At 43.5% G+C, this 21,729-nt stretch overlaps 1 protein-coding gene across 3 annotated transcripts in view; it reads right to left on the bottom strand.

The window, feature by feature from the left end:
• Positions 1-1,700: 1,700 nt before the first annotated feature.
• Positions 1,701-21,729, bottom strand: part of SLC5A11 (solute carrier family 5 member 11) — a 56,362-nt gene continuing 36,333 nt past the window's right edge. For all 3 annotated transcript variants that reach the window (XM_045849005.1, XM_045849006.1, XM_045849004.1), the window contains 8 exons: positions 17,478-17,683; positions 12,173-12,308; positions 6,464-6,571; positions 5,967-6,117; positions 4,278-4,446; positions 3,651-3,866; positions 2,809-2,977; positions 1,701-1,997 (listed from right to left, as the gene is read on the bottom strand). In XM_045849005.1, the coding sequence (XP_045704961.1) occupies positions 1,792-1,997; positions 2,809-2,977; positions 3,651-3,866; positions 4,278-4,446; positions 5,967-6,117; positions 6,464-6,571; positions 12,173-12,308; positions 17,478-17,683 (1,361 nt within the window). In that variant the 3' untranslated portion in view covers positions 1,701-1,791. The remainder of the gene's footprint in view (positions 1,998-2,808; positions 2,978-3,650; positions 3,867-4,277; positions 4,447-5,966; positions 6,118-6,463; positions 6,572-12,172; positions 12,309-17,477; positions 17,684-21,729) is intronic.

Here is a 21,729-nt window from a genome sequence, read left to right as displayed (position 1 = left end):
AAAACAAACAAAAAAAAAACACCCCTACTTATTGGATATTTATATGGGGCTCACTGTATGTATGCCAGCCACTGTGCTAGGTAAGGAGGTAGAAAGGCCTGAGTGAGGTATGACCTTAGCCTGAAAATGGCAAGTTATCAGAGTTGAAACTGATAAGGGCCTGGCCTTCAGGGATCTTGAAATTCCCATCAAGGAATGTGGACTTCATCCTGTGAGTTTGGGAAAGTCACTGAAAGAGTAAGTAGAGGAGTGGATTGATCAGATTCACTCACTCTGCCTGGGGCTGCAGAAAGGGTAGAAGCAGGAAGGCCAGTCAGGAGACTGTGGGAGTGATCAGGGAGAAATGGCAGTGGCCTGAGTTTATAGTGACAACTCCCACTGAAATGCACTTCTGACCCCAACCAATGGCAGCAGAGGGCTTGTCATGACAGTCCAGAGTAGCCACCAGGACTTGCTGAGGGGCAATTTGGGGAAGCCTCCTGGGCCTCCCACTTCCCTCCTTTGGTCCTTGGAGAGGGGCACACAGCTTCCCTTTGAGCTCACTTGCCCCAGACACCAGCTCAGGCTCTCTCCAGAAGCCAGTTATAGGGGTCTGGATAGTAACTACATTTGTGAACAGCTCCCCACATAGTCCCTTTCCCAGGAAGGCTGAGGTACGTGCCCTTGCTCAACCCACAGCTCTCATTCGCATTAGTGTGAAAAAGGTAGGCCTCCAGGGTAAGGCCTGAGCTAATACACTTACCTCTGGACCAGGCTGGTCCAGATGTTGAGGGAATCAAGTAGACACTAAAGCTATCATACAGTGACCAGGTGAGCCAGTGGCCCCTGGGTTTCTTGTCTGTGTTCCTTCGAAATCTGGAAATTGGGGTTCCTTGAGCATCTACTCCATTCTTCAGTTGTTGGGAATAAATGGTTCCAATCCACCCCTTTAGCCTCCTTTCTCCCCGGACTAGACTAAGAGCTCATGGCTCTGGGCTACCCAGGGATGGTCTCAGGGCTAACTCTGTTGGCCTGCCCTTGCTGTTCACAGTGCATGTGGCAAACAGCCCCTTCAGGTCATCCAGTCAGGCCCCATCATAACCTGGAGTAGAGAAATTAGGATGGTTGGCTCTTCACAGAGCAGGGATGCTTTCAGATCAAAATCCCCATTGCCCCTCAGCTGGTAGAGATTCACTGTGGATTTGTCCATCCCTCTGGTTGATTGTTTTAGGGAAGCATCATTGTGGGGAATTAGGCAGAGAAACACAGGCTAAGCAGAATTTGGGAAGCGCACACAATTCCCCAAGTTTTTGATAGCGCAAGATTCCAGGGCACCAACTCAGGTATATTTCTCAGAGGTCGTATCAAGGAATAAGTACCATAATGAGAAAACCCTCAGCCAACAGGACTAGAAGGAAAAAGATAGAATATAGGTCCTATTCCTTGTACCTTGAAGGTGAGCTGTGAAAAGTTCAAGTACCAAGCACTCAGTTGAGGAGATACAGCTGCTGTCAGGCTGGGGGGGTCTTGGGAGTGTTTGCTTTTTATTCCTTTGACTTTGGCTGTTGCTATTTCACCATGGACTGGAAGAGTGAATAACTAGCTTTTGGAAATAAGGAAGCTTTTACTCTTCTCTCTGGTTTCCAGCCTCTAACCTTCATTCCCCTTTTTAAAACTCAATGTCATTTTGAAAATAGCCCATAAACACTCTTGAAGCCTCATGGTAAACAAACAAAACTTTATTTTTTTCTTCATTTAAAAATGGGGCATTGAAAACAAACTGAGAGCTTGGACACCTGGGTTTACCTCACACTAAGCAAAGTAGCCCCAAAGAAAAATGGCACAGCTGATGCAGAGTATGAGGTTGATATTCAGAAGGGCTTTCACTGCAGGGTTTTCTTCCAAGGACATGATGACAGGGTCTGCTCTGCTCACAAGCTCTGCTTGGTCCTTCCCCTCCAGTCCACAGAGCCACAGGATGGCTCTTACCACTCTGGACTGCTTGTGTGTCACATCACCTAAAAACAACCCAAATAAAGGTCATAAGGATAGTCCATGTCTCCCGGAGAAGAAAAGAGAGGGGACCAACCTGGTGTGTTTCATACACTGTGATGAATACCTTTCATGCCTCTTCTGGAAGGTGTTAATACCTTCATTCTGGAAGGCTGCTTAATTCCAGAAAACTGATATTTTTAGACTTCTCACCATTTTCAGTTTCCAACTACCTATGGAGTCAGGTAGGTGGTGTATAGAAATTAGGGGGCCTCTTTGAATATTCAACATGCCAAAATATTCCTCACTTTTGCCAAGAAATATTCTCTCTCATTTTTCTTGAAACACGTGGCCTTGTGGTGCCACTCTAAGCTGACATGGGTTCATGGCCACAGTATTTTTTTAAGGGCATGTGTGATGCTAAATGACAACTGCTGCCTCAGGGTCAGGAGACAATTGGGGCTGCCAGTGACTTTGGCTGACTGAAGGGCGTATCTAAGGGGCATCTGCTTCATAGCTCCAGATGAGGTTTACGTGCAGACATGTGGGCCCGGAGTTGGCAGATCATCTCATTTTTTGAGAGGAGATGGAAATCTAGAATTTTATGTGTAATCTCTATAACCGTGTGCTAAATTGCCCACCTGAGGCATCTGTTGAGTTACTGAAGAACCCATTTCCAGTGGCTGGAGAGTGGGGAAGAAATAGACTCTGGGAGTCAGGGTGTACCAAAATCCCAAATCCGCCCCTTTCTGACTTGTGACTTTATAGAAAAATTTCCCTAACCCATGTAATGCTTCCTGAAGGCAACTACTGTAACTGAGGAGAGAGGCAACTCACAGCTGTGTGTTTTGGACATGTTTTCTTGAACAGTGTCCAACTGGATGTTGGTGCTGCTAGCCTCTGCTGTCCCATTCTGAGAGAGGGTGGGAGGCAGGGGACTTGCTTGTGGCACCTGTTCCTTGTGGACTACGGGGTCATGACGAGTGAACCAGGTCAGGCGACTGACCTAGGGAGAAGAGATGGCTTGTGAGATTGGCTGTCATCCCTTTCTCCCATGCCCTGCCCAATCCCAAGTTTGGCCTTTGTATCTGACTGAGTTTGCTCCTGGTCTTGCCCTCTCCACTCTCCTCCAAGCTTCAACTCCCCAAATACTTCAGAACAGCGGACACTTCCCACACTCACTTCCCCACCTTTCTTAACAACCCTGGGTCTCATGTTTAGGTCTAACCTTCCCTTGTGCTTGTCCCTAGAGCTTACTGCAGTCCTGGAGTATTGTGGGACCCAGCAGTCAGCCTCTCAGCTCAGCCATATCTCTGTCCATAGGGACTGAATTTGTTCACAGTTGAATGTGTGTCTTGAGCTGACTCCATTGACGGGAATCAAGAAGTTTGCTGGAAATGCTGGGGCAAAATGCTTGTGCTCTTGCTTAGTGAGAATAAGAGCGATAAATCCTGAGAAGCTACCAGCACCACATGGGGCCTGAGAAGAAAAGCAGAATGAGAGCTGTATTCTAATGGTCTGCTCTGAATCTTGAAATCAAGCTATTCCTAAAGCCCCACACTGGGTTTTTCAGCTTTTTGAACAGTCCATCCTCTTTGCTTAATTAAGCCACTGTGGGTCCCTTTCCTGTCACTTGCTGCCAGGGGTCTCAATGGCTCTAGCATGGAACCCAAGTGTACCATCTCCTTGGAGGGTGGCTCTGTGTACCAGCTCATAGCGGACATGGTGATCAGGGTGACGGCGGACAGAATCATGGAGAAGTAGAGATAGTGAACGTCCTTCACCACAGCAGGACGTTCATCTGGCTGGTCACACTGAGGTTGCGTGTAAATGAAGTCCAGGATCAGCCGAATCAAGCCCAGGATCAGGCCCAAGATGAGACCCCAGAAGGCACCCTGCAAATCAGAGCAAGGCCATCTTAGTGACACCCAGGGCTGTTGGGTGGCTGGCTTGGGCCTCCAGAAACCTCAGCAAGCCATCTATCTCAAGAGGTTTCTAGAGGAGGTCACTGCAGGGGTCCAAAGGGCGGGGGCTACTTCTCTGTTTATCTTTTACATATAATTAATCAATTACATATAATTTACTCATTCCTTGTTAATTCAGCTTATGAGAGAATGCATCAAAATAGAACCCCCATTGCTGTTTTTCAAAGGCCAGGTAACACCTTCCCTATATTTTCCTCCACAGAACTCATCCTCCCCAATACCACCCAAGTCAAGACATCCTCAGATCCCTTCTCCAGTCCCTCCTCTCCCATCTTCATGGCATCACTGGGGTCTTGCATAGCAGGGGTGACCCACAACTACCTTTTCATTGCTCCGCTTCCAGAAACACCCCATGATGAAGACCACAGCCACAGGTGGCTGCAGATAGGAACTGATGGACTGGATGTAAATGAAGAGTTGGCCACCCTGGCTGGCCTGGATCACGGGGATCCAAAGGATGGAGACCAACACCAGAAGCAATACAAACACCCTGGTGCCAAGGGGAGACAGACCAATCATTAGTGCTCTCTTCCCTGAACATTTCTATTTTTATAGCTTTATTGAGGTAGTTGCAATCCAGTAACTTTTGGTGAATATTTCTAGAGTTGTACAACCATCACCACAACCAAGTTTTAGAACATCTATCACTCTAGAACTTTCATTCCCTTATGTACATTTACAGGTTATTCTTGTTTCTGCCCTAAACACGCACTTACTTGTTTCTGTCTTTGTAGGTTTACCACTTATGGACATTTCACATAAATGGGATCATACAATCTGCAGTCTTTGGCAGTAGGCTTTCTTCACTTAGCATGTATTTGAGGTTCATCCATGCATCATGTATCAGTATTTAATTCCTCTTTATTGTTAACAAGTATTCCATTAAATGGGCATGTCATTCCATACCCTTCACTTGATGAAGGATGTTTGGATTGTTTCTATTTTTTGACTGTTGTAAAAAATGCTGCTGTGAATATCTGTGTACAAGTCTTGGTACAAACATATATTTTCATTTCTAGGATTGCAACTGCTAGGTTGCATGGTAAGTGTATGTGTAACTGTTTAAGAAACTGCCAATCTGTTTTTGAATAGCTGAACCATTTTACCTTCCGACCTGCAAGGCCTGAGTTCCAATTTCCCCACCTCCTTGTCTGTCTTTTTGATTATAGTCATTCTAGTGGGTGTTTGGTGGTGTCTCACTGTAGTTTTCCAGATTACAATCTTGTTTTGTAGATTATTCTGTATTACAGCTCCTTTTGTCAGATATATGGTTTATAAATATTTTTCTCCCCATCTATGGCTTGTCTCCTCATTTTCTTAATGATGGCTAATTTATCTTTTTTTTTTTCTGTTATGGCTATGCTTGTGGTATCATACCCAAGAACTCTTTCCCTAGCCCAAGGCTGAGACTGCTCTCAGGGTGTACCTTCCTATGGGGCAGAGCCCCAAGGTGTTTATTTACAAGTATTTTACATAAAATTTACATGCCACTCATTTGTGTTTTTTTCATATTCCCCTGTTAGACTTCAGGACTTGCAGAAGTTTTGGTAGAGAAACTTTCCCCCCCAAAAAAACCAGGATACCCTCCTTCCTTTTCCCTGGCTACTCCTATTCACCCCTCAGGTCCCAGTCCAGGTTGGGGACTCCTCCTCTGAACCCTAGGTCTCCTGACTCCCCAGTCATAGCATCTTGTTGTATGCTAAATAATCAGGCAGCCAGTATAGTTGCCTGGTTATTTATCTTTCTATAGCTCCATGAATACAGAACTGAGTTATTTCTTTTCATTGCTTTATGTCCAGTATCGGGCACATAGTAGTTGCTCATGGAACATCTCTTGAATGAATGAATGACTTACACATGGGGTCCTAATGTACCTCATGTTCACCATCAGAGGAGGCTGAACCTGGGTGAGTTTTTTGGTGGACTTTGCCCCTGGTTGAGCTTGGCTCTCTGCTTCTGGGTACCTGGACATTTCCCATCCTGGCCCAGCCCTACTCAAGAAGACCTTACCTGCCCACAATCATGAGCTCCTTCTCAGATGCCCGAGGCCGGACATGATTCCAGAGGTCCATGGTGAAGATGGTGCTGGCACTATTAAAGATGGAGGTGAGGGAGGACATGAGCGCCGCCACCATAACAGCAATCATGAGCCCACGGAGCCCTGGGGGCAGAAGGGAGGTCTGTGGGCCTCAGGCTTTTTCTGCTCACAGCCCCTGCCTTCACTCATGACTCAATGACCCCAGGCCCATAGTCAGCTGACCCCAGGAGGTTCAACTCTGAAGAATCAGATCTTAGGGGAGCCCCAAGGAAGGACTGGGTAGGGGGGCTGGGCAGAACCCCCTGCACAGCGAGGGCCTGAGCTTCATTTGGGGGCCCTGGCTCTGGAGCTCAGTTCCTCAGTCCCAGAGTGCATTCCATCCCACCACCCACTCATCCTGTCCCTCCCTCAGATTAGAGCCCAGCCAGTTCTTCCCCCCTAGGTGCTGCAGGGGCTGAGGGGACATTACCTGTGGGCAGGAGCTCCAGCACAAGTTTGGGATATGCGATGTCAGAGCAACCAGAGGGATTGCCACAGACTTTCTGGCAGATCTCTGGATCTGCACAGGCCACTTGATCTGTGGAGAAGACAAGGGCCAGAGGTGAGCTCACATACCCTCAGGGCCCCAGGCCAAGCCCAAATGTGGCCTGACCCTGGCCAGTGTCAAGATAGCTTATGGCTCAGTGAAATAAAAAGGAGCCTAAACTTTACAAACCATGACCCTCTTACCCTACCTTTCTGAACTTCAGGCTCTGTATATCTGTAAAATTTGGACAATAACATAAGATTGTAGTGAGGATAGACTAAGATGATGTATATAAACACTTAGCACAGACTCTGACACATAAGAAGTGCTGAATACAAGCCAGCTATTACTGTAGCTGTAACTACAGCAATACTGTAACTCAGGTAAAGCTGAGGCCCCCAGCAGCCAGTCTGAACACAGGTCCCATCTCAGGCTCCATCTCTCTGACACCCAAACAGGGACACAGAGCTGCAAAGGAGGATGCCAGCACTCAACACATGGCAAACATGTTTTAAATCTCTCATTTCCCATTTTCTTCTCAACAGCCATTCCCCACTTTAGACGCATAAAAACCCAACCATGCTGGTTCTGAACTCTCTCCTCTTTCCGCATTTTGGTTCTTGTCTTTCCTGAACAGCATTCTGATCTTCCCATGTAAATCCATCTAGGCTTCCTGGTACCTCTTGCTCTGCATCTTTACCTGTTAGCATGATGAACACATCCCAAGCATGTAAGCACAGGCAGTCTTTTGGGAAGACAGAGATTAGCTTTTGATGGGAAGGGACCTGATTATAATCACCCAGCAAAGTCAGAACTGAAACACAGGTCTTCTGACTTCCGATCCAATTTATCAGAGAAGGAAGGCCAAGGGACTGAACACTCTTCCATCTTTAATGGGCTGGCAGTTACCCCATCCACGGCCTAATCCTGGCTACCAGGACCTTCAGACTCTCCGTGTTGTCTCAGTGGCTTGGCACCTGCCTCTGAAGGAAGGCTTTCTTATCACCTTCTGTCTTCCTCAGCTCCTCACATCTGAGCTGACGTTCCTCACCACCATCTCAATGCCTAGCCAGCACCCTTCACCCCACTGGACCACTTATTACTTCTCACGTCTCTTGCCAGGTAGAATAACTCCCTTAAATAGCTCCCAGACCCTCTTTCTGCTCAATCCAAAGTCTTCGGTCCTTCTTTCTCATTCTGACAGGTGACACTGCTTTCCTGACCACCTTCTGTGGTAGATGGGAACTACTTTAGTTTAGGAGTGGGCATGGAGCCCTTCACTGCTCACACCCATCTCCTCCTTGGTTCTCATGCAATTGTAGCATCATGGCGACCATGTAGTTGGGGCCTCAAGTTCACAAGTGGCCTTGAATGCAGATGTTTAACAGCATCTCCAGGTGAGGTTGTATATTTAGTCCCTATTTTTTATCTGTATGAAAACTGTTAATTTAACAGATGCTAAGATTTGAAGTACACCACAATTTAAAAATCCAATATTGTAGCTTTGTTTTCTCATTTAATGGAATATAATACCTAAGAAAAGGAAATAGCCTCAGGAAATAGCCTTTCATCCATTGGGAAGCCCAACGGCCAGCCGGTCTTTGTAAAACTCCTCCACTTTCTTATTGTGTCTTCTCAAGATTGGGACCCTCCCCTCCCCTAACATCCCTCAATGGGAGAAGAAATGGGTTCTGAGGCCATGATTAATAATACTGATAGCAATTACTATGGAATAAAAGTAGATGCCAAAACTCTGGTCCAGCCTTAGACAAAATTAAAACTGCAAACTAAAAATGACATTTGATGAGAAGAATTAAGGAGAATCAATCTTGTTGAAAAAAATACTTTAAAAAAAACCCTCACCTCAGGATTTTAGAGAAGATGGAAGAGAGAGAGGGAGAGGAGAATTGATGTGAAACATTGATCCATTCCCTTCTGTATGCACCCCGGGTGGGGAGTCAACCTGCAACCTAGGTATGTGCCCTGACCGGGAATCAAACCCTCAACATTTTGGTGCACATGATAATATTCCAATGAACTGACCCACCTGGCCAGGGTGAGAAAATGCTTTTAAGAGGTCAAAGTTCTTGACTGTTTATGACTCTTCTGAGAAAGTTTAGGAAAAAAATAGGAAACAGTTACATTCTCATGGCCACAACATGGTAAGAAGCCTCCCAGGTGGGGCAAAGGTCATATTTACATTAAAATCTGTGGGCTCAGCCTCTTGTCCAAAAGCTCCTCTTTTCAAGGTACACTGAGAAGAAGCAAGAATCTCCTTGTGGTATCTAATTAACTGCAAAGTTTTTGTTTAACCTTTTAGGAATACAACCTTCAACCATGTTTGAGGCAGAAAACTGTTCAGTCTAAGAAATATGTTCGTCATAGGGACATTAGTTGGCTCAACTAAGTTATAAATGAAGCCAGTATCTGCTCACCTCTCCTGCATTAATTAATCAACTATTTCATGTATGGAGTGGATTCCCTTGTCAGGGCCTCTGATGCTTGAAATGTAGGAAGCCTCTAATAGTATCAAATGCAAACATAGCACAAACCTCCTCCTTCAAAATGCCAACATTCACTATGACTCAAGGCTACAGATAAACACTGTACACACACCTTCTCATGTAATCTTCACCACTTGTTGAGGAAGATATTGTTACACATCTTTTAAAGACAAGTAAACTGAGGCACAAAAAGGTTAGATAGCTCCCCCAAATCATACAGCCAGTAAGTGTCATGGACAGATCTCAGATTCTTAGTTTATTACAAAGCTCAGGTGGCTTTGTAAATAGGTACATCTCTAGACTTTTGCTTCTCTTTTAATTTCCACTAGTTTCTTTAAAAGTGTGTGCCATTTCTCAGGTGGACTAAGTGGAAGAGGGTGTTATCCAGGCTCATGAGAGCTGAGGGTTGGAGCATCCTTTTAGGCAGTTCCAGAACTACTTGAACAATCAGTGGGGAGCTGGTGGAGCCAAGATGTAGAGAAGTGGCAATGGGAAGGTATACTGGCTTTTCCCCAAGTCTGGTGCTTTAGGCCAAGGCTTCTTAATCTTCTGAGGGGCTTGCTAAAACAGATTCCTGGGCCCTGGCAAGTGAGGCTCAGTGGATTGAGTGTTGGCCTGTGAACCGAAAGGTCACTGGTTTGATCTCCAGTCAGGGCACATGCCTGGGTTGTGGGCCAGGTCCCCAGTTGGGGGCATGTGAGAGGCAACTGATCACTGTCTCTCTCACACACTGTTTCTCTCCCTCTTTCTCCCTCCCTTCCCCTCTCTAAAAGTAAAAAAATACCCCCCCCCATAAAAAAAAAACAGGTTGCTGGGCTCACCCCATGGATTCGGATTCAGTAGTGCTTTGAGGCCTGAAAATTTGCATTTCTTCTTTTTAAAATTAATTAATTAATTTGTTTATTTTTAGAGAGAGGGGAAGAGAGGGAGAAAGAGAGAGAAACATCAATGTGTGGTTGCCTCTTACGTGCCCCCAATGGAAGACCTGGCCCACAACCCAGGCATATGCCCTGACTGGGAATCGAACTGGTGACCCTTTCCTTCACAGTCAATCCACTGAGCCACACCAGCCAGGGCAAAATTTGCATTTCTAACAGGTCCCAAGCTGTCACTGCTGCAGCTGGGGACCACACTTCGAGAAGTACCCTTCTTACTCTACTCTTTTAACTCCTTTTGCACTTATTGGTTTTATCATATACAGGAGTGCTTTGATATCTATTTTACATTACTTTTTTATGGCTACTGGACTCATTCATTCCATTACAAAGTCCTTAGAAGTGTAGAATATGACCTTATGTTTCATTTAATAATAAAACATTGTCGATTGGCTGACTGTCAAGAGTGTTGGGCCAAAGCTTAAAATGTGATTTTCTGAGAGAGACAGTGGCATGATTTAGAGTCGGTTTTGGAGGCAGACACATCTGGACTTAAACCCTGGCTCATCCATGATAGCCACGTAACTGCCCACAAGTTACTTAATCTAGAAGTGATAGAGTCCTCTTTTCCCCCTTAATCTCATATCTAATCCATCATTAATCTGGTTGGTGTCATTCTCAAACATACTTTCAAACCATCCCTGTGGCCTCTTTCAGAAGGGGTCCCTGCCCAGAACCCCCGTGACATCGCCCTAGGAATTTTCCTCACAGTGTTGACTTAGCACAATCAAGGAATATCTTATTTATCTATTTACTTTCTTTTCTGTCTCTACCACTAGAATGAAAGACCCACAGCAGCTGGGATACTGTATGTCTTGTCCTCTTATGAATCCCCAGGGCTTTCTAAAATAAGGCCTTCTAAAACTGGCTCTCAAAACAGTTGTTGGATACATGGATGAATAAATAAATGAGTGAATGAATTTTTCTGAGCTTGAGTTTCCTCATCTGTAAATGAAAATAACAATAATAATGCTAACCTCATACGGTCATTTTGAGGAATAAAGGAAATAATACAAGTATAAAATAATAAGAATGAATCTTATGTAGTGCTTTCCATGTGCCAGGAACTGCTTTAAGCCTTAGCAAGTATTTTCCCCATTTTACAAATGAGGAAGCAGAGGTCAAGAAAGATTAAGTGACTTATTCAAGGTCACACCGCTTGTAAAGGGCAGAGCCAAGACCCAGACTCAGGGAGTTCAGGTCAGAGTATGTATTCATAACCACCACATTCTGCTGCCAAACTTCTCAGGCAGGGACTGGCGCTAGAACAATGATGTTGGCCGTTTGAAGCCGTGGTCTCTGTTCCTATCTCAAGCCTGCCCAAGAGCTGTATATTTTCCTTCAAGTCACCACAAAACCCAGAAACCAGTTCTTACTCCCATCTGGGGTTTTCCAAGGTGGTGCCCCTTCTCTGGAAACAGGACCAGTGACTCTCTGGGTTCTTCATCCTGTCTGGGTGGGGGGAGCACATGCCCAAAGTCTAGCACCACAGACAGCTCCCTGCTTCCCTTCCCCAACTCTCCCCTCCTAATTCTTATGGTCCTGAATTATACAGGACCATAAGAATTTTGACAAAACATCTGGACTATCCAACTAACTGCGTCACCCTATCCTTTCTTTACCTCTGTGTGACATTGTAGGATAAGGCATGAGGGAGGGAGCTTTTTTCTGTATAGGTTACTACTTCCTGACATTCCAGTAACCCCCCATAAGAACCCCCACCCCTAGTGCTGCTTAATCCCCACAGGGCAAACCCCATCCCTGTACCACATTACAAAAAAAAAAAATAGCTAAGGCAAATACTCCAAATGCTTTAATATCTCTTATTTTTGTTAAGAAAACTAGCCCCAAAACAGTTCCATTAGGCCTAAGTTACCAAACCACAGGGCTAAAACACTAAAGCGTGAGGCTTCAGGAAACTGACATCTGAGACCACAAATTTTAGCCTACTTTGTGGCTTCAAAAAATATAGTTAAGGCAAGGCCCCAGGTGGGTTTCCACTGCACTTGGCCTGGGACATCTAGAGCACGTTCCCATTGGACCAGTGGTGGGAAATGGTATAGAGCCAGTCGATGCCTGGATAGATACCACTCAGGTGAATCACTAGAAGAGGCTTCAGTCACATTCCCTTAGAGCAGTGAGTAACATGTTTCTAGCATTTCTGGGTCTGAGACTCACAGACACATGACCTCTCTCCCCAACTCTTTTCTCACCTGGAAAGAGAACACGGCTAATCATTCCAGGGAACACCATCATGAAAAGGGGCAGCACCTTCAGGTATGCAGCCATCAGAGAGCCTCCTTTGGCATGGGACAGGTTTTTGGCAGCCAGACTCCGCTGAACAATAACCTGGAAAACAGTGGAGTGATGGGAAGCTGAGATGGCTTTCTCTTAAGGCACACAAAGCGTGCATAGCTTCTAGGTAGGCACAGTGAACTTGGAACTTGGTTTCCTGGCTTCTCTCACAGGAAGCATTTCTTTCCTATTCTCAATCCCTTTCCTTTATTCTGTGGTTGAACCTGTTCAATTAGAGTTCTCCATAGAATTAATCCACTTCTTTGGCTACTGTGATTGGTTGAGAAAAAGTATGTACCCATTGCAGGCCAGTTACAGCCCTACATGGAAATTTCCCCTAAAAGAGACAAAGGAAAGAGGCACCCCACCCCCTGCAGCCTCCACTGGAATGGCTAACCGAGAGAGTAGCTTAGAGCGCGGCTGCATCTCTGCCGTTGAATCAGGAAAGCCTTCTGAGGCTGAAGTCATCTCAGAGGAAGAAAAGGAGGAATTGGAGAGAAAGAGAAACAGTTTCTCATAGCACAGTTAGAGCCCCTCAATCCAGCTGTGCCAACTCTGGAAACCAGTCCTACTTCCCAACTCCTTTGCTGTGCGGTCTTGGGCAAAAAAAATTTACCTCTCCTTGCCTTGGTTTCCTGATCTATAAAATGGGGGGGGGGGTGGAGATATTAGGACTGTTTTGACAATTAAATGAAGTCAAACCACTTAGAACATTTAGAATAGAGTCCAATAAATAGTAACTACCCAATAAATTTTGTTATTATTCACCTCTGCCCAACTGCAGTCAAGTAAGTTAAAGCAAACATAGGCTTAAACTATTTTTCCGTCCTATGGATGACTAGAAATTCTCATTAAATCAGCAAAGAATCATTAATGGGAAGACTGTTGAGGGGTAAGATTTTCCCCCATCTCTATACCACACCCCCAATAATCTTAGGCTCCATAGTACACATTTCTCCATTCAGGAGAAAACATTGTGTTTGAGGGCATTTCTTTCTCAGAAGCCATGGGCCTGGTCCCTCCTCACACAGTTGCCAGAAGACACCAGAATCAATGTCAAGTTCAATATGAAACCTGCAACTTTTGCTAAGGTCCAACTACAGTGACAGTGACACAAACTGAGCTCTGTGAACAGGTTTCAAGGGCAGGTGCCCATGCCCACGAGACACACCCATTCAGCCAGCCAGAACTCAGAAGAGCCCAGTCTCAGTTTGGTCACCCAGATTAGGAGTTTGTTTTTTGTAACTTTCAAACCCTAAACGGAATAGTGGTCAAGTAGCACTTTATCGGTAACAAACATCTCAGTTGAAAAAACAGATTAACTGAGAGGAATAAAAGCATGATACATAACATGGGAGGAGGGTCATAGTGAGCCCAGTCCTCACCCAGCATGGTGTCTAGCGTGCATCTTGCTCTTCCTGCAACACCCAGATGCAGATTTCCCCTTACTGAGGTGGGAAGGCTGGGGGCGGTCTGTCAGGGAGAGGTGATGGTGGTGGGCTTGGTGGTCAGGCAGTGGCTTCTGCACAGATGGGCAGCTGGTAGTTGGCTCTCTCTCACACAAGGTTCTGTATAAACCCCAGAATCAAGAGAACACCCAGTTGGTGAGTTGAAGCAAAGCAATAGAGTGGTTAAAAGTGTAGACAGACTTAAGTATGGATCCTCCTCTATCAGGTCTTTGTAAGCTCAGATAAGTCCTTCAACTCCTCAGCCCTCAGTCTTCTCATCTGCCGAATGGGGGTCATAATAGTGCTTGTTCTGAAGTGCCTAGCAGTTCATATGCAAAAAGAGCACTAGTGATTATTGTTATTGTCACTGCTGTTTTTGGATGAAGCCAGAGAAAGAAGTTCAAATAGGTGACCAAAATAGAAGAGAGTTAAAATTAGATTTTCAAAATTAGATCAGAGAACCACATGGCCACAGTCCAGGAATGTGGAAACAGGCAACACCGGACCAATAATGCAAGCAAGAAGCTGGTCTTGGGGCAATACTGGGCAGGTGTAATTGTCTGTGGCTGGTTTTCATGAATGAATTTTGACCTGGTAGTGGAGGGGCTCTTAAAAGGACCAAGACAGAGAAAGCAAGAACAGGAAGGAGGACAGAAGAGAAAAGTAGCCACTCAAGTCCAGTAGGAGTGAGGAGTTAAGAGAGAGACAGAGAGAGGGTCTGAGGTAATGCTGCCAAAGGATTGGGCTGTCTGGGCTTGTGGTTACTGTGCATAGTATGTGTACATCTTATCCTGATGCCTCCTCAAAAACTCTCTTTTGGGTGGGGTGAAGCTAGGTCTTGCCAAAATTCATCTCCACAAAGGGAATGACTTGTCACAGAGTGTTTTCTGCCTAGAAGACTGGCCCCCACAAGGCCTCCTCCAGTTTTCGGATCAAATCTACCTGAGCTCAGAACTTCTCTACTGTTTCCTTAAGCTTTGGGTCTTGAAGCATCTGAAGAAGTTATGGAGGCCTTGGGGGTCACCAGCAGCTTTCTTAGCTGGTTCAGTGAACTGTGGACAAGGAGTAAAATGTATTGTTGTCATGGTGATGCTGTGGTGAGCAGGACAAAGTTGGAATTCTTCCCTTTTGTTTTATAGTGGCCACCAATGGGGCAGTCTTCCCAGAGTGTCCACCACCTCTCCACATGGCTGCTGTATCCTCTTGGGCACAGTTGCCTGATGCAGGGGTCAGCACCTGACCCAAGCTGGGCCAATCAGAGCCCAGGCACTGGAGTTTTGGATTTAGGATTTAGGGATTGTCAGCCTCTTTGCTGTTGGTCTGCAGTGGAGACAATGAAGTCAATAGATGAGAAAAATAGGTGAGGGAAACAAGAATAAGCTCTAGAAGTTTCTGAAGGATCATTCACCTTCCTATAGTTTGTATTCCATGAGCTAATAAATCCCCACCCTTTTCCTGAGCTAATTTAAGTTTGACTTTTTCCTGTCAGTTGCAACCAAGTATACCTTACAAGCACAAATCATACTTGTTTAAATGTTGCAGGAGTACAACCTCCAGATATGAATTCAAGAGACAGCTGGGTAAGTTTCAAGACAGTTGCGCCTCCTCTTAAACACCCACAAACCCTGAGAGGAGGGTGTCTCCCTGCACAACAACTCTCCAGGCTCATAGCAATATTCAGAAAATGAATTGCTTTCATACATACAAAATGGTTAGATCAGTGACAGGCAAGTGACACAGCATCAGTAAATGTTTGAGTGTCATTAATCTTAGCAATTGTTATTTACCTTCCATCTCTGCCCAGGAGGATCTGGAATGAGCTCGAAATTGGTGAACAATGAATGCCACCTTGCCTTTCTTCTGTCCTAAAATGAGCCTTGTACAGCTCTGGCAGAGATGTGCACATCCCAGGGCAGCACACACAGAGAACCGCAGTATTTGGAGTCTACAGAATCCTGCTCGACAACAACACTTGTGCAGTCAAGACCATAGTCACAGGGCTCGTGGGGGCATGGGTGTCTGCACTCTCTTGCCCTGCCTGGCATTTGGAAGGAGGTGGAGCCCCTTGGACCAAGTCTCCAGATCTTTGAACAAAACAGGGTGGACTGGAGGTGGACTTCGGGGGCACACACTGGCATGCCAGCTCATGAGAGTTCGAGGAATCTCAAGTAAACGTTTATACAGATTTATCAATGTAAGCTGGTGAACTGTGTCAAGAGCAGTAACATGAACTGTAGTAAAATGTAAATGTTTTTAATGGTTTGTTTATTAAATGTCTCTGCAACAAAAGCACTATGACCAAATTCTTCATTCTCCCCTCTTTTGTAACCATTAGTAACCCCATGGAACAGGAAGCAGAGACTCAGAAGTGTTAAATCGTGTCCCAGTATTATGCCACCTGAACTGGATTCTAGGTCTGTTCATCGTAAAGCCCATGCTGTTAACTCAGACCTGTACTGTCTCCAAGGGCTCTCCCACCTGAGATTTCTAAGGAGGAAAAGGGGGTCTGCCTCTTAAAGGGGCAGTGTCTGAGTATTGCATCATCACTGCCATGGTACACCATGGGATGTAACTCTTCAGGTGGAGGCGATCCGGCCTGGGGGAGGGGGGCCTGGGCTTCATTCTTGGCACTGTCTCCTTTAGTTAAACTCTCATCAGTTCTAACTATGCAATTTGGTATCTAAACTGCTACACAGACCTGACTGTTAATGTAACAGAAAACAAAAAGCATTTCAACTGGTGATACAGTCACTGGATTTGAAACCTAGAAAATAAACAGGTGGGCAGTGATATGGTTCCCACCAACCTGGTACCTCTGCCCACAAATATCTGCTCTTTTCTGTTTTAGACACATCCAACCAGTTTCTTTATGTGTATACAAGTAAATGCAATATATTGAGTTTATTCTCTTTCTTTTAACAAAACAGGGCTTATTGTACACACTGTTGTGTTTTCTTCTTTTCTCGTATCATTTTTTTCACACCAGCTACACATGTGCCTGTGGCCTGTGCTCTGGCGGTTCCCTCCACTGCACACGCCCTTTCCTCCACAGTCACATGGGGCCCTTGCTCTCCTCCTGGAACTTTGTGCCCAAAGGTCACTCCCAGGCCTATCTCCACTCACCTCTTACATTGCACATAATTTATTTATTTATGTCTGTCTATCCCAACTGGAGGAAGGTGAGCTCCAGGATTTCCCTTGAGCCCTGTCTGATTTGTTTACTTAAGATTTTTGAGTGCCTGGTACATAGACAATGTCCAATGAACATTTGTCCAGTCAGTAGTTTCTTTTTTTTTTTTTGTAAAAGATTTTATTTATTTATTTTTAGAAAGGGTAAGGAAGAGAGAGGAGAGTAATATGTGCAATATGTGCACAGCAATATGTGCTTGCCTCTCATGCACCCCCCTACTGAGGACCTGTCTTGCAACCCAAGCATGTGCCCTGACTGGGAATCAAACAAGTGACCCTTTTGGTTCACTCCAGTGAGCCACACCAGCCAGGGTTGTCCAATAAGTAGTTTTAACCTGTTTAGAACGTCTTGTCTCTTCTGCTTACTGGATCTTCCCAGACATTCAGCAGGCTGGATTAAGCTTTGCAATTGTATGAGCCAAGCAAGAAGTAAGATAGTGTGTAGAACAGTAGAGAGGAAGGCATTATGGAGGATGGGGGTAGAGGGGAGCAAGGCAAATGAGAGAATAGCAGGAGAGAGAACATCTCTAAACTTTCCCAAGAGTGTCCTGGAGGGAGGTAGTGCAGCCAGCTGCCCTTCTCATACCTGATCTGTGCACCAGTACCAGAGAGATGGGATGGACATTCCAAGTAGGATCCCGGGCCACGGGAGGTCAGATGTCAGCGGGTCTCGGAAGATGTGGAAGGCGTCTTCTCGGGGAAGCCCACAGCTGCTGTTTTCAGTACGGTTAGTGGCCAGGGCCAAGAAATACTTCTCCGTCAGGCCTTCCAGCCCTCCAACAGCAGCAAAACCTAGACATCAGAGAAAGCCCGAATGTGCCAGGAGCTCAGGTGGCTCTCCAGCAGTGATGGGATTATTGGAGACCATGAAACCCTACTCAGAGTGTAGTTACTAAGGAGAGTTAGTGCCTTAAATGTTCTTAGCCACTTTTTTTAATGCCTTTGGTAGTGAGTATGGAATGTTTCTCAGAATAAGATTGCTAAATACATAACACAAAATGTGTAGAATTTTAATGAAAACCAAATATATTGAAGACAATCATGAAAATATAAAAACTACTGTGACCTAGTAATTAATTTCTTTGCCCATTAAGTAGTAAAATCTAGCAGATCTAACAACAAATTTCATTTCAAAGTAGCCTTGAACATGAACAGGATTTCAATGCATCAGCAATAACTGTAAGAATATCTGGATAAAAACATCTGCAGCATCCTTGGGTATCAAAGTCACATATACAGCTAATAATTCCATGGTTTATTGCCTACATTTATAATTGGAAAATGCTAAATTTCAGTGACAGATTTATGAAAATAGAGGTGTTTTTTTCTCCATTCAGGGTTTACAAATGCCCTGAATTCTGCCCACAGACCCTGCGTTAAAAAAACCCTTGCCTTAAGGAGGCATTCTTTCATCCTGAGCTTCTCAGCATCTCTCAACTCATGATATCGCAAGAGTGGCACATGTATTTTGTGACTTGGAGCAAGTGGCTTCCCATCTCTGAGGCTGAGTTTCCTCATCTGCTAGTGAGTATAATGTCACACCAGCCTCACAGGGCTGGAGCTGGGGCTCAGTGAGATGTTGCACATGAAATACACAGTATCTGGCCCAAAGGTGAGCTACTCTAAAAAATAATAAAGTACTGTCATTTGGAATCTGCTTTTTTTCATTAATTGAAAGGTTCAGTGTTACCCCAAAATAATGTTGTTCTCACTAGATTATATTCTAGAAAGACTTTTTTGGATTTTTTTTTTTTTTGGTGTAGAAGACACGAGGTTGTTTTTACCACTTGGGTAGAAATAGCTACTAGGAAAATAATTACTGTGCTGGTAAGTTTTTGCCATACTTTATTTCTCTGAAAAATTATTTTGTGGTAGTGGTGGTAGGGTGTCAATAATTGACAATAATCAACACAAAACAATTTTTGCCAATAATTGGACCCACCCATCTGAGTATGTAAAGCACGGGCACTTCACCTAGTATATACAGCCAGTAGGAAAGCTGAGAATAAATCACCCCAGGGTGGGTGAGGATGGAGAAGGCACAGCTTCACAAACTGTAATGTGCACAGGAATCAATAAAATGCAGACTTGAATCTGGCAGGTCTGGGTGGGGCCAGAAATGCTGCCTTTCGAAGGCTCCCAGTGGATGCTGATGCTGCCTGTCCACACCCCACACTGTGAGTGGGCACCGATGGAATTCAAAGTCCTGTTAGCATAAAGGAAAGTGAGTGATTTTGACTATTAATCTGATTTCAGCCACCTTACTAAACTCCTTTTTTAGGTCAGTTTTTCAGGTTCTCTTTTTTTCCCCTAGGTTGTGAGTCCTGTCATCTGCAAATGATAATAACTTTGTCTCTTTTTTAATCTTATGGATCTTATTTTCACTGCATTTAATACTAGAAAGCACTTTCTCTGATTCTAATGGGATTGCGTTTCATGTTTCTTGGTTGCCTTTTTGAGTTTTTTTTTAAAGAAGTGTTATAATTTCTTCTTTCATTATTGGACTATTAAGACTTTCTTTTTTCTCTTAAGTCAAATTTAGTAATTTATTCCTGGCTGGGTGGCTCAGCTGGCTGGACTGTCATCCCATGCACCAAAAGCTTGAAGATTCCATCCTCAGTCAGGGTGCATTTGGGAGGCAACTGATCAATGCTTCTCTCACTTTCTTTTGCTCCCTTCCTCTCTAAAATCAATGCACATATCCTCAGGTGGGGATTAGACTTTTTTTAAAAAAATAATTTAGGCTCTTCTAGGAAAACATGGGTTTCAAATGAGTTTTCATATTTATTAGCATAAAGCTTTGTATATTATATTCTTACCTCCTAAAATCTTTTTCTCTGTGCATTTAGTTTGTTTTCTCATTCCTAATTATACTGCCCTGTTTTTCTTTCTTTCCCTTGACTTGATTTGCCACTGTATTTTATGGTCCTTTTCAAAGGAACAGACATTGCAGTAATTTACCCTATAGTTTTCTCTTTCCTAACTCACTAAATTGGGATTTCATATTCATGGATATAATTGTTTTTCTAGGGTTACAGTTTTTGATTTCATCATTGACTGTGAAATGTAATATTCTCATCATTATTTCTAAATAGTATGTAATTGCAATTTTATTTCTTCTTTGAAGCAAGTGCTATTTAGAAGATGGCTTTGAAATTTCTAAGTAATTAGATTTTTAAAATGTATACTTTTTCTAATAAGTTCATTTATTTATTTTTCTTTTACATGGGCAAAATAATGTAATCTGAACAATGTTTACATAGGTATTTTTGCAAAAATTGGTTATTTTTCAATAGTTAGTTTTCATAGATGGTTCTATGATGCTGGAAAAATATATATTTACTGTTCTGAGGATAATTATTCACTTATAATATTTATAACTCCCCAAACTTTACTCTTTTGGCTTCTTATACTGTTATGTGTTAAAGTATTTTCATACTGTTTTGGTTTCTGTCAATTTTTTCTATTTCTTTTGCTCTGTGTATCTTGCCACAATGTCATTTAATACACAAGGTTATATCTCCATTGTAAATTTGCAATTTTTCAAAATAAAATGACTTTTCCCTCTGTTTAATGTTTTTTTTTGCCTTATGCTATACTTTGTTTTATGTGTGCCACTTACAAATTATATAAAGTTGAATTTTCTTAATCCAAACCATAATCCTTGAGTTTTGTTTTTTCTTATTTGATGGCTCCAAATTATCAATTCCAAAAATCTTAGAGAATTCCAAACAAGATAAATATGAAAAATCATATATTCCCATCTAGACCTATCACATGAAAACTTCTGCATATCAAAAATAAAATAAAAGTCATGAAGGCAGCCAAAAGGGGAGGGGAGCCCATGCTGTGCTGAGAAGAATAGAGGTAAGAATTACAGCAGACCACTCCAAAGCTATGCAAGCCACAAAACAATAGAGTGGCATCTTTAAAGTGCTTGGAAATAAAAATAACTTATAACATTATACCCAGCGAGAATATTTTTCAAAAATGAAGGAAAAATGGAGATGTTTTCAGGCAAACAAAAATGGAGGGTCCATTACCACAAGCCCCACATTATGAGAAATAAAGATATTCAGAAATAGTTAGAATGAAGGTTTATATTCATTTACAGTGTGTAAAACTTTTTTCTTTTTCTTTAAATCACTCTAGAAGATAGTAGACTGTCTAAAGCAAAACTTGTAGCATTGAATGGGGTTTATAACATGAGTAAGTGTGCGGCAACAACAGCACAAAACATGAGAGGGAGGGTCTGGGAGTGCACTGTCGTGAGGCCCGGAAACCACAACACTGTAACGAAGCAGTGCAATAAAGTCTGAGGGTAGACTGAGATGATTATTGAAAACCCTAGGGCCAGCACTAAAATAAGCCATAAATGAAGAGAAATGGAACCAGAGTACAAATGGAACAAATAAGCAACTGACAAGATAGTAGATTTTAATTTAATCCTATCAATAATGATATAAATGGAATTAACCTAAAGACACAAATTAAAAAGAGGTCATCAGATTAAATTTAAAAAACAACTATGTGGTATCTACAAGAAACCTGCTTTAAATATGATACAGAAAGGCTAAGAGAAAAATGATAAAAAATACATACATATATATCCCTTTTATTTATGTATTTAATCATTTATCCATCTTAATTCAGAAAGAGCTATTAATTTTGACTTTAAAAACACAGCAAGTTTTTGTGATAAGCACAGCTCTCCTTCTGCTGAAGTAACCATGCCTCAAGCAGCAAGGCCCCAGGAGTAAGCTTTTGACAGCAGGGTTTGCTGATCCCAGTGGTGAGAACAGATGTCCCTGCTTGAAGGAGGTGCTGCCATTCACCCA

This window comes from Phyllostomus hastatus, unplaced genomic scaffold (genome assembly GCF_019186645.2).
Source record: "Phyllostomus hastatus isolate PE091 unplaced genomic scaffold, TTU_PhHast_1.1 phas_contig_64, whole genome shotgun sequence".
Taxonomy (NCBI): Eukaryota; Metazoa; Chordata; class Mammalia; order Chiroptera; family Phyllostomidae; genus Phyllostomus; species Phyllostomus hastatus.
This window is presented reverse-complemented; position numbering and strand designations above follow the sequence as displayed.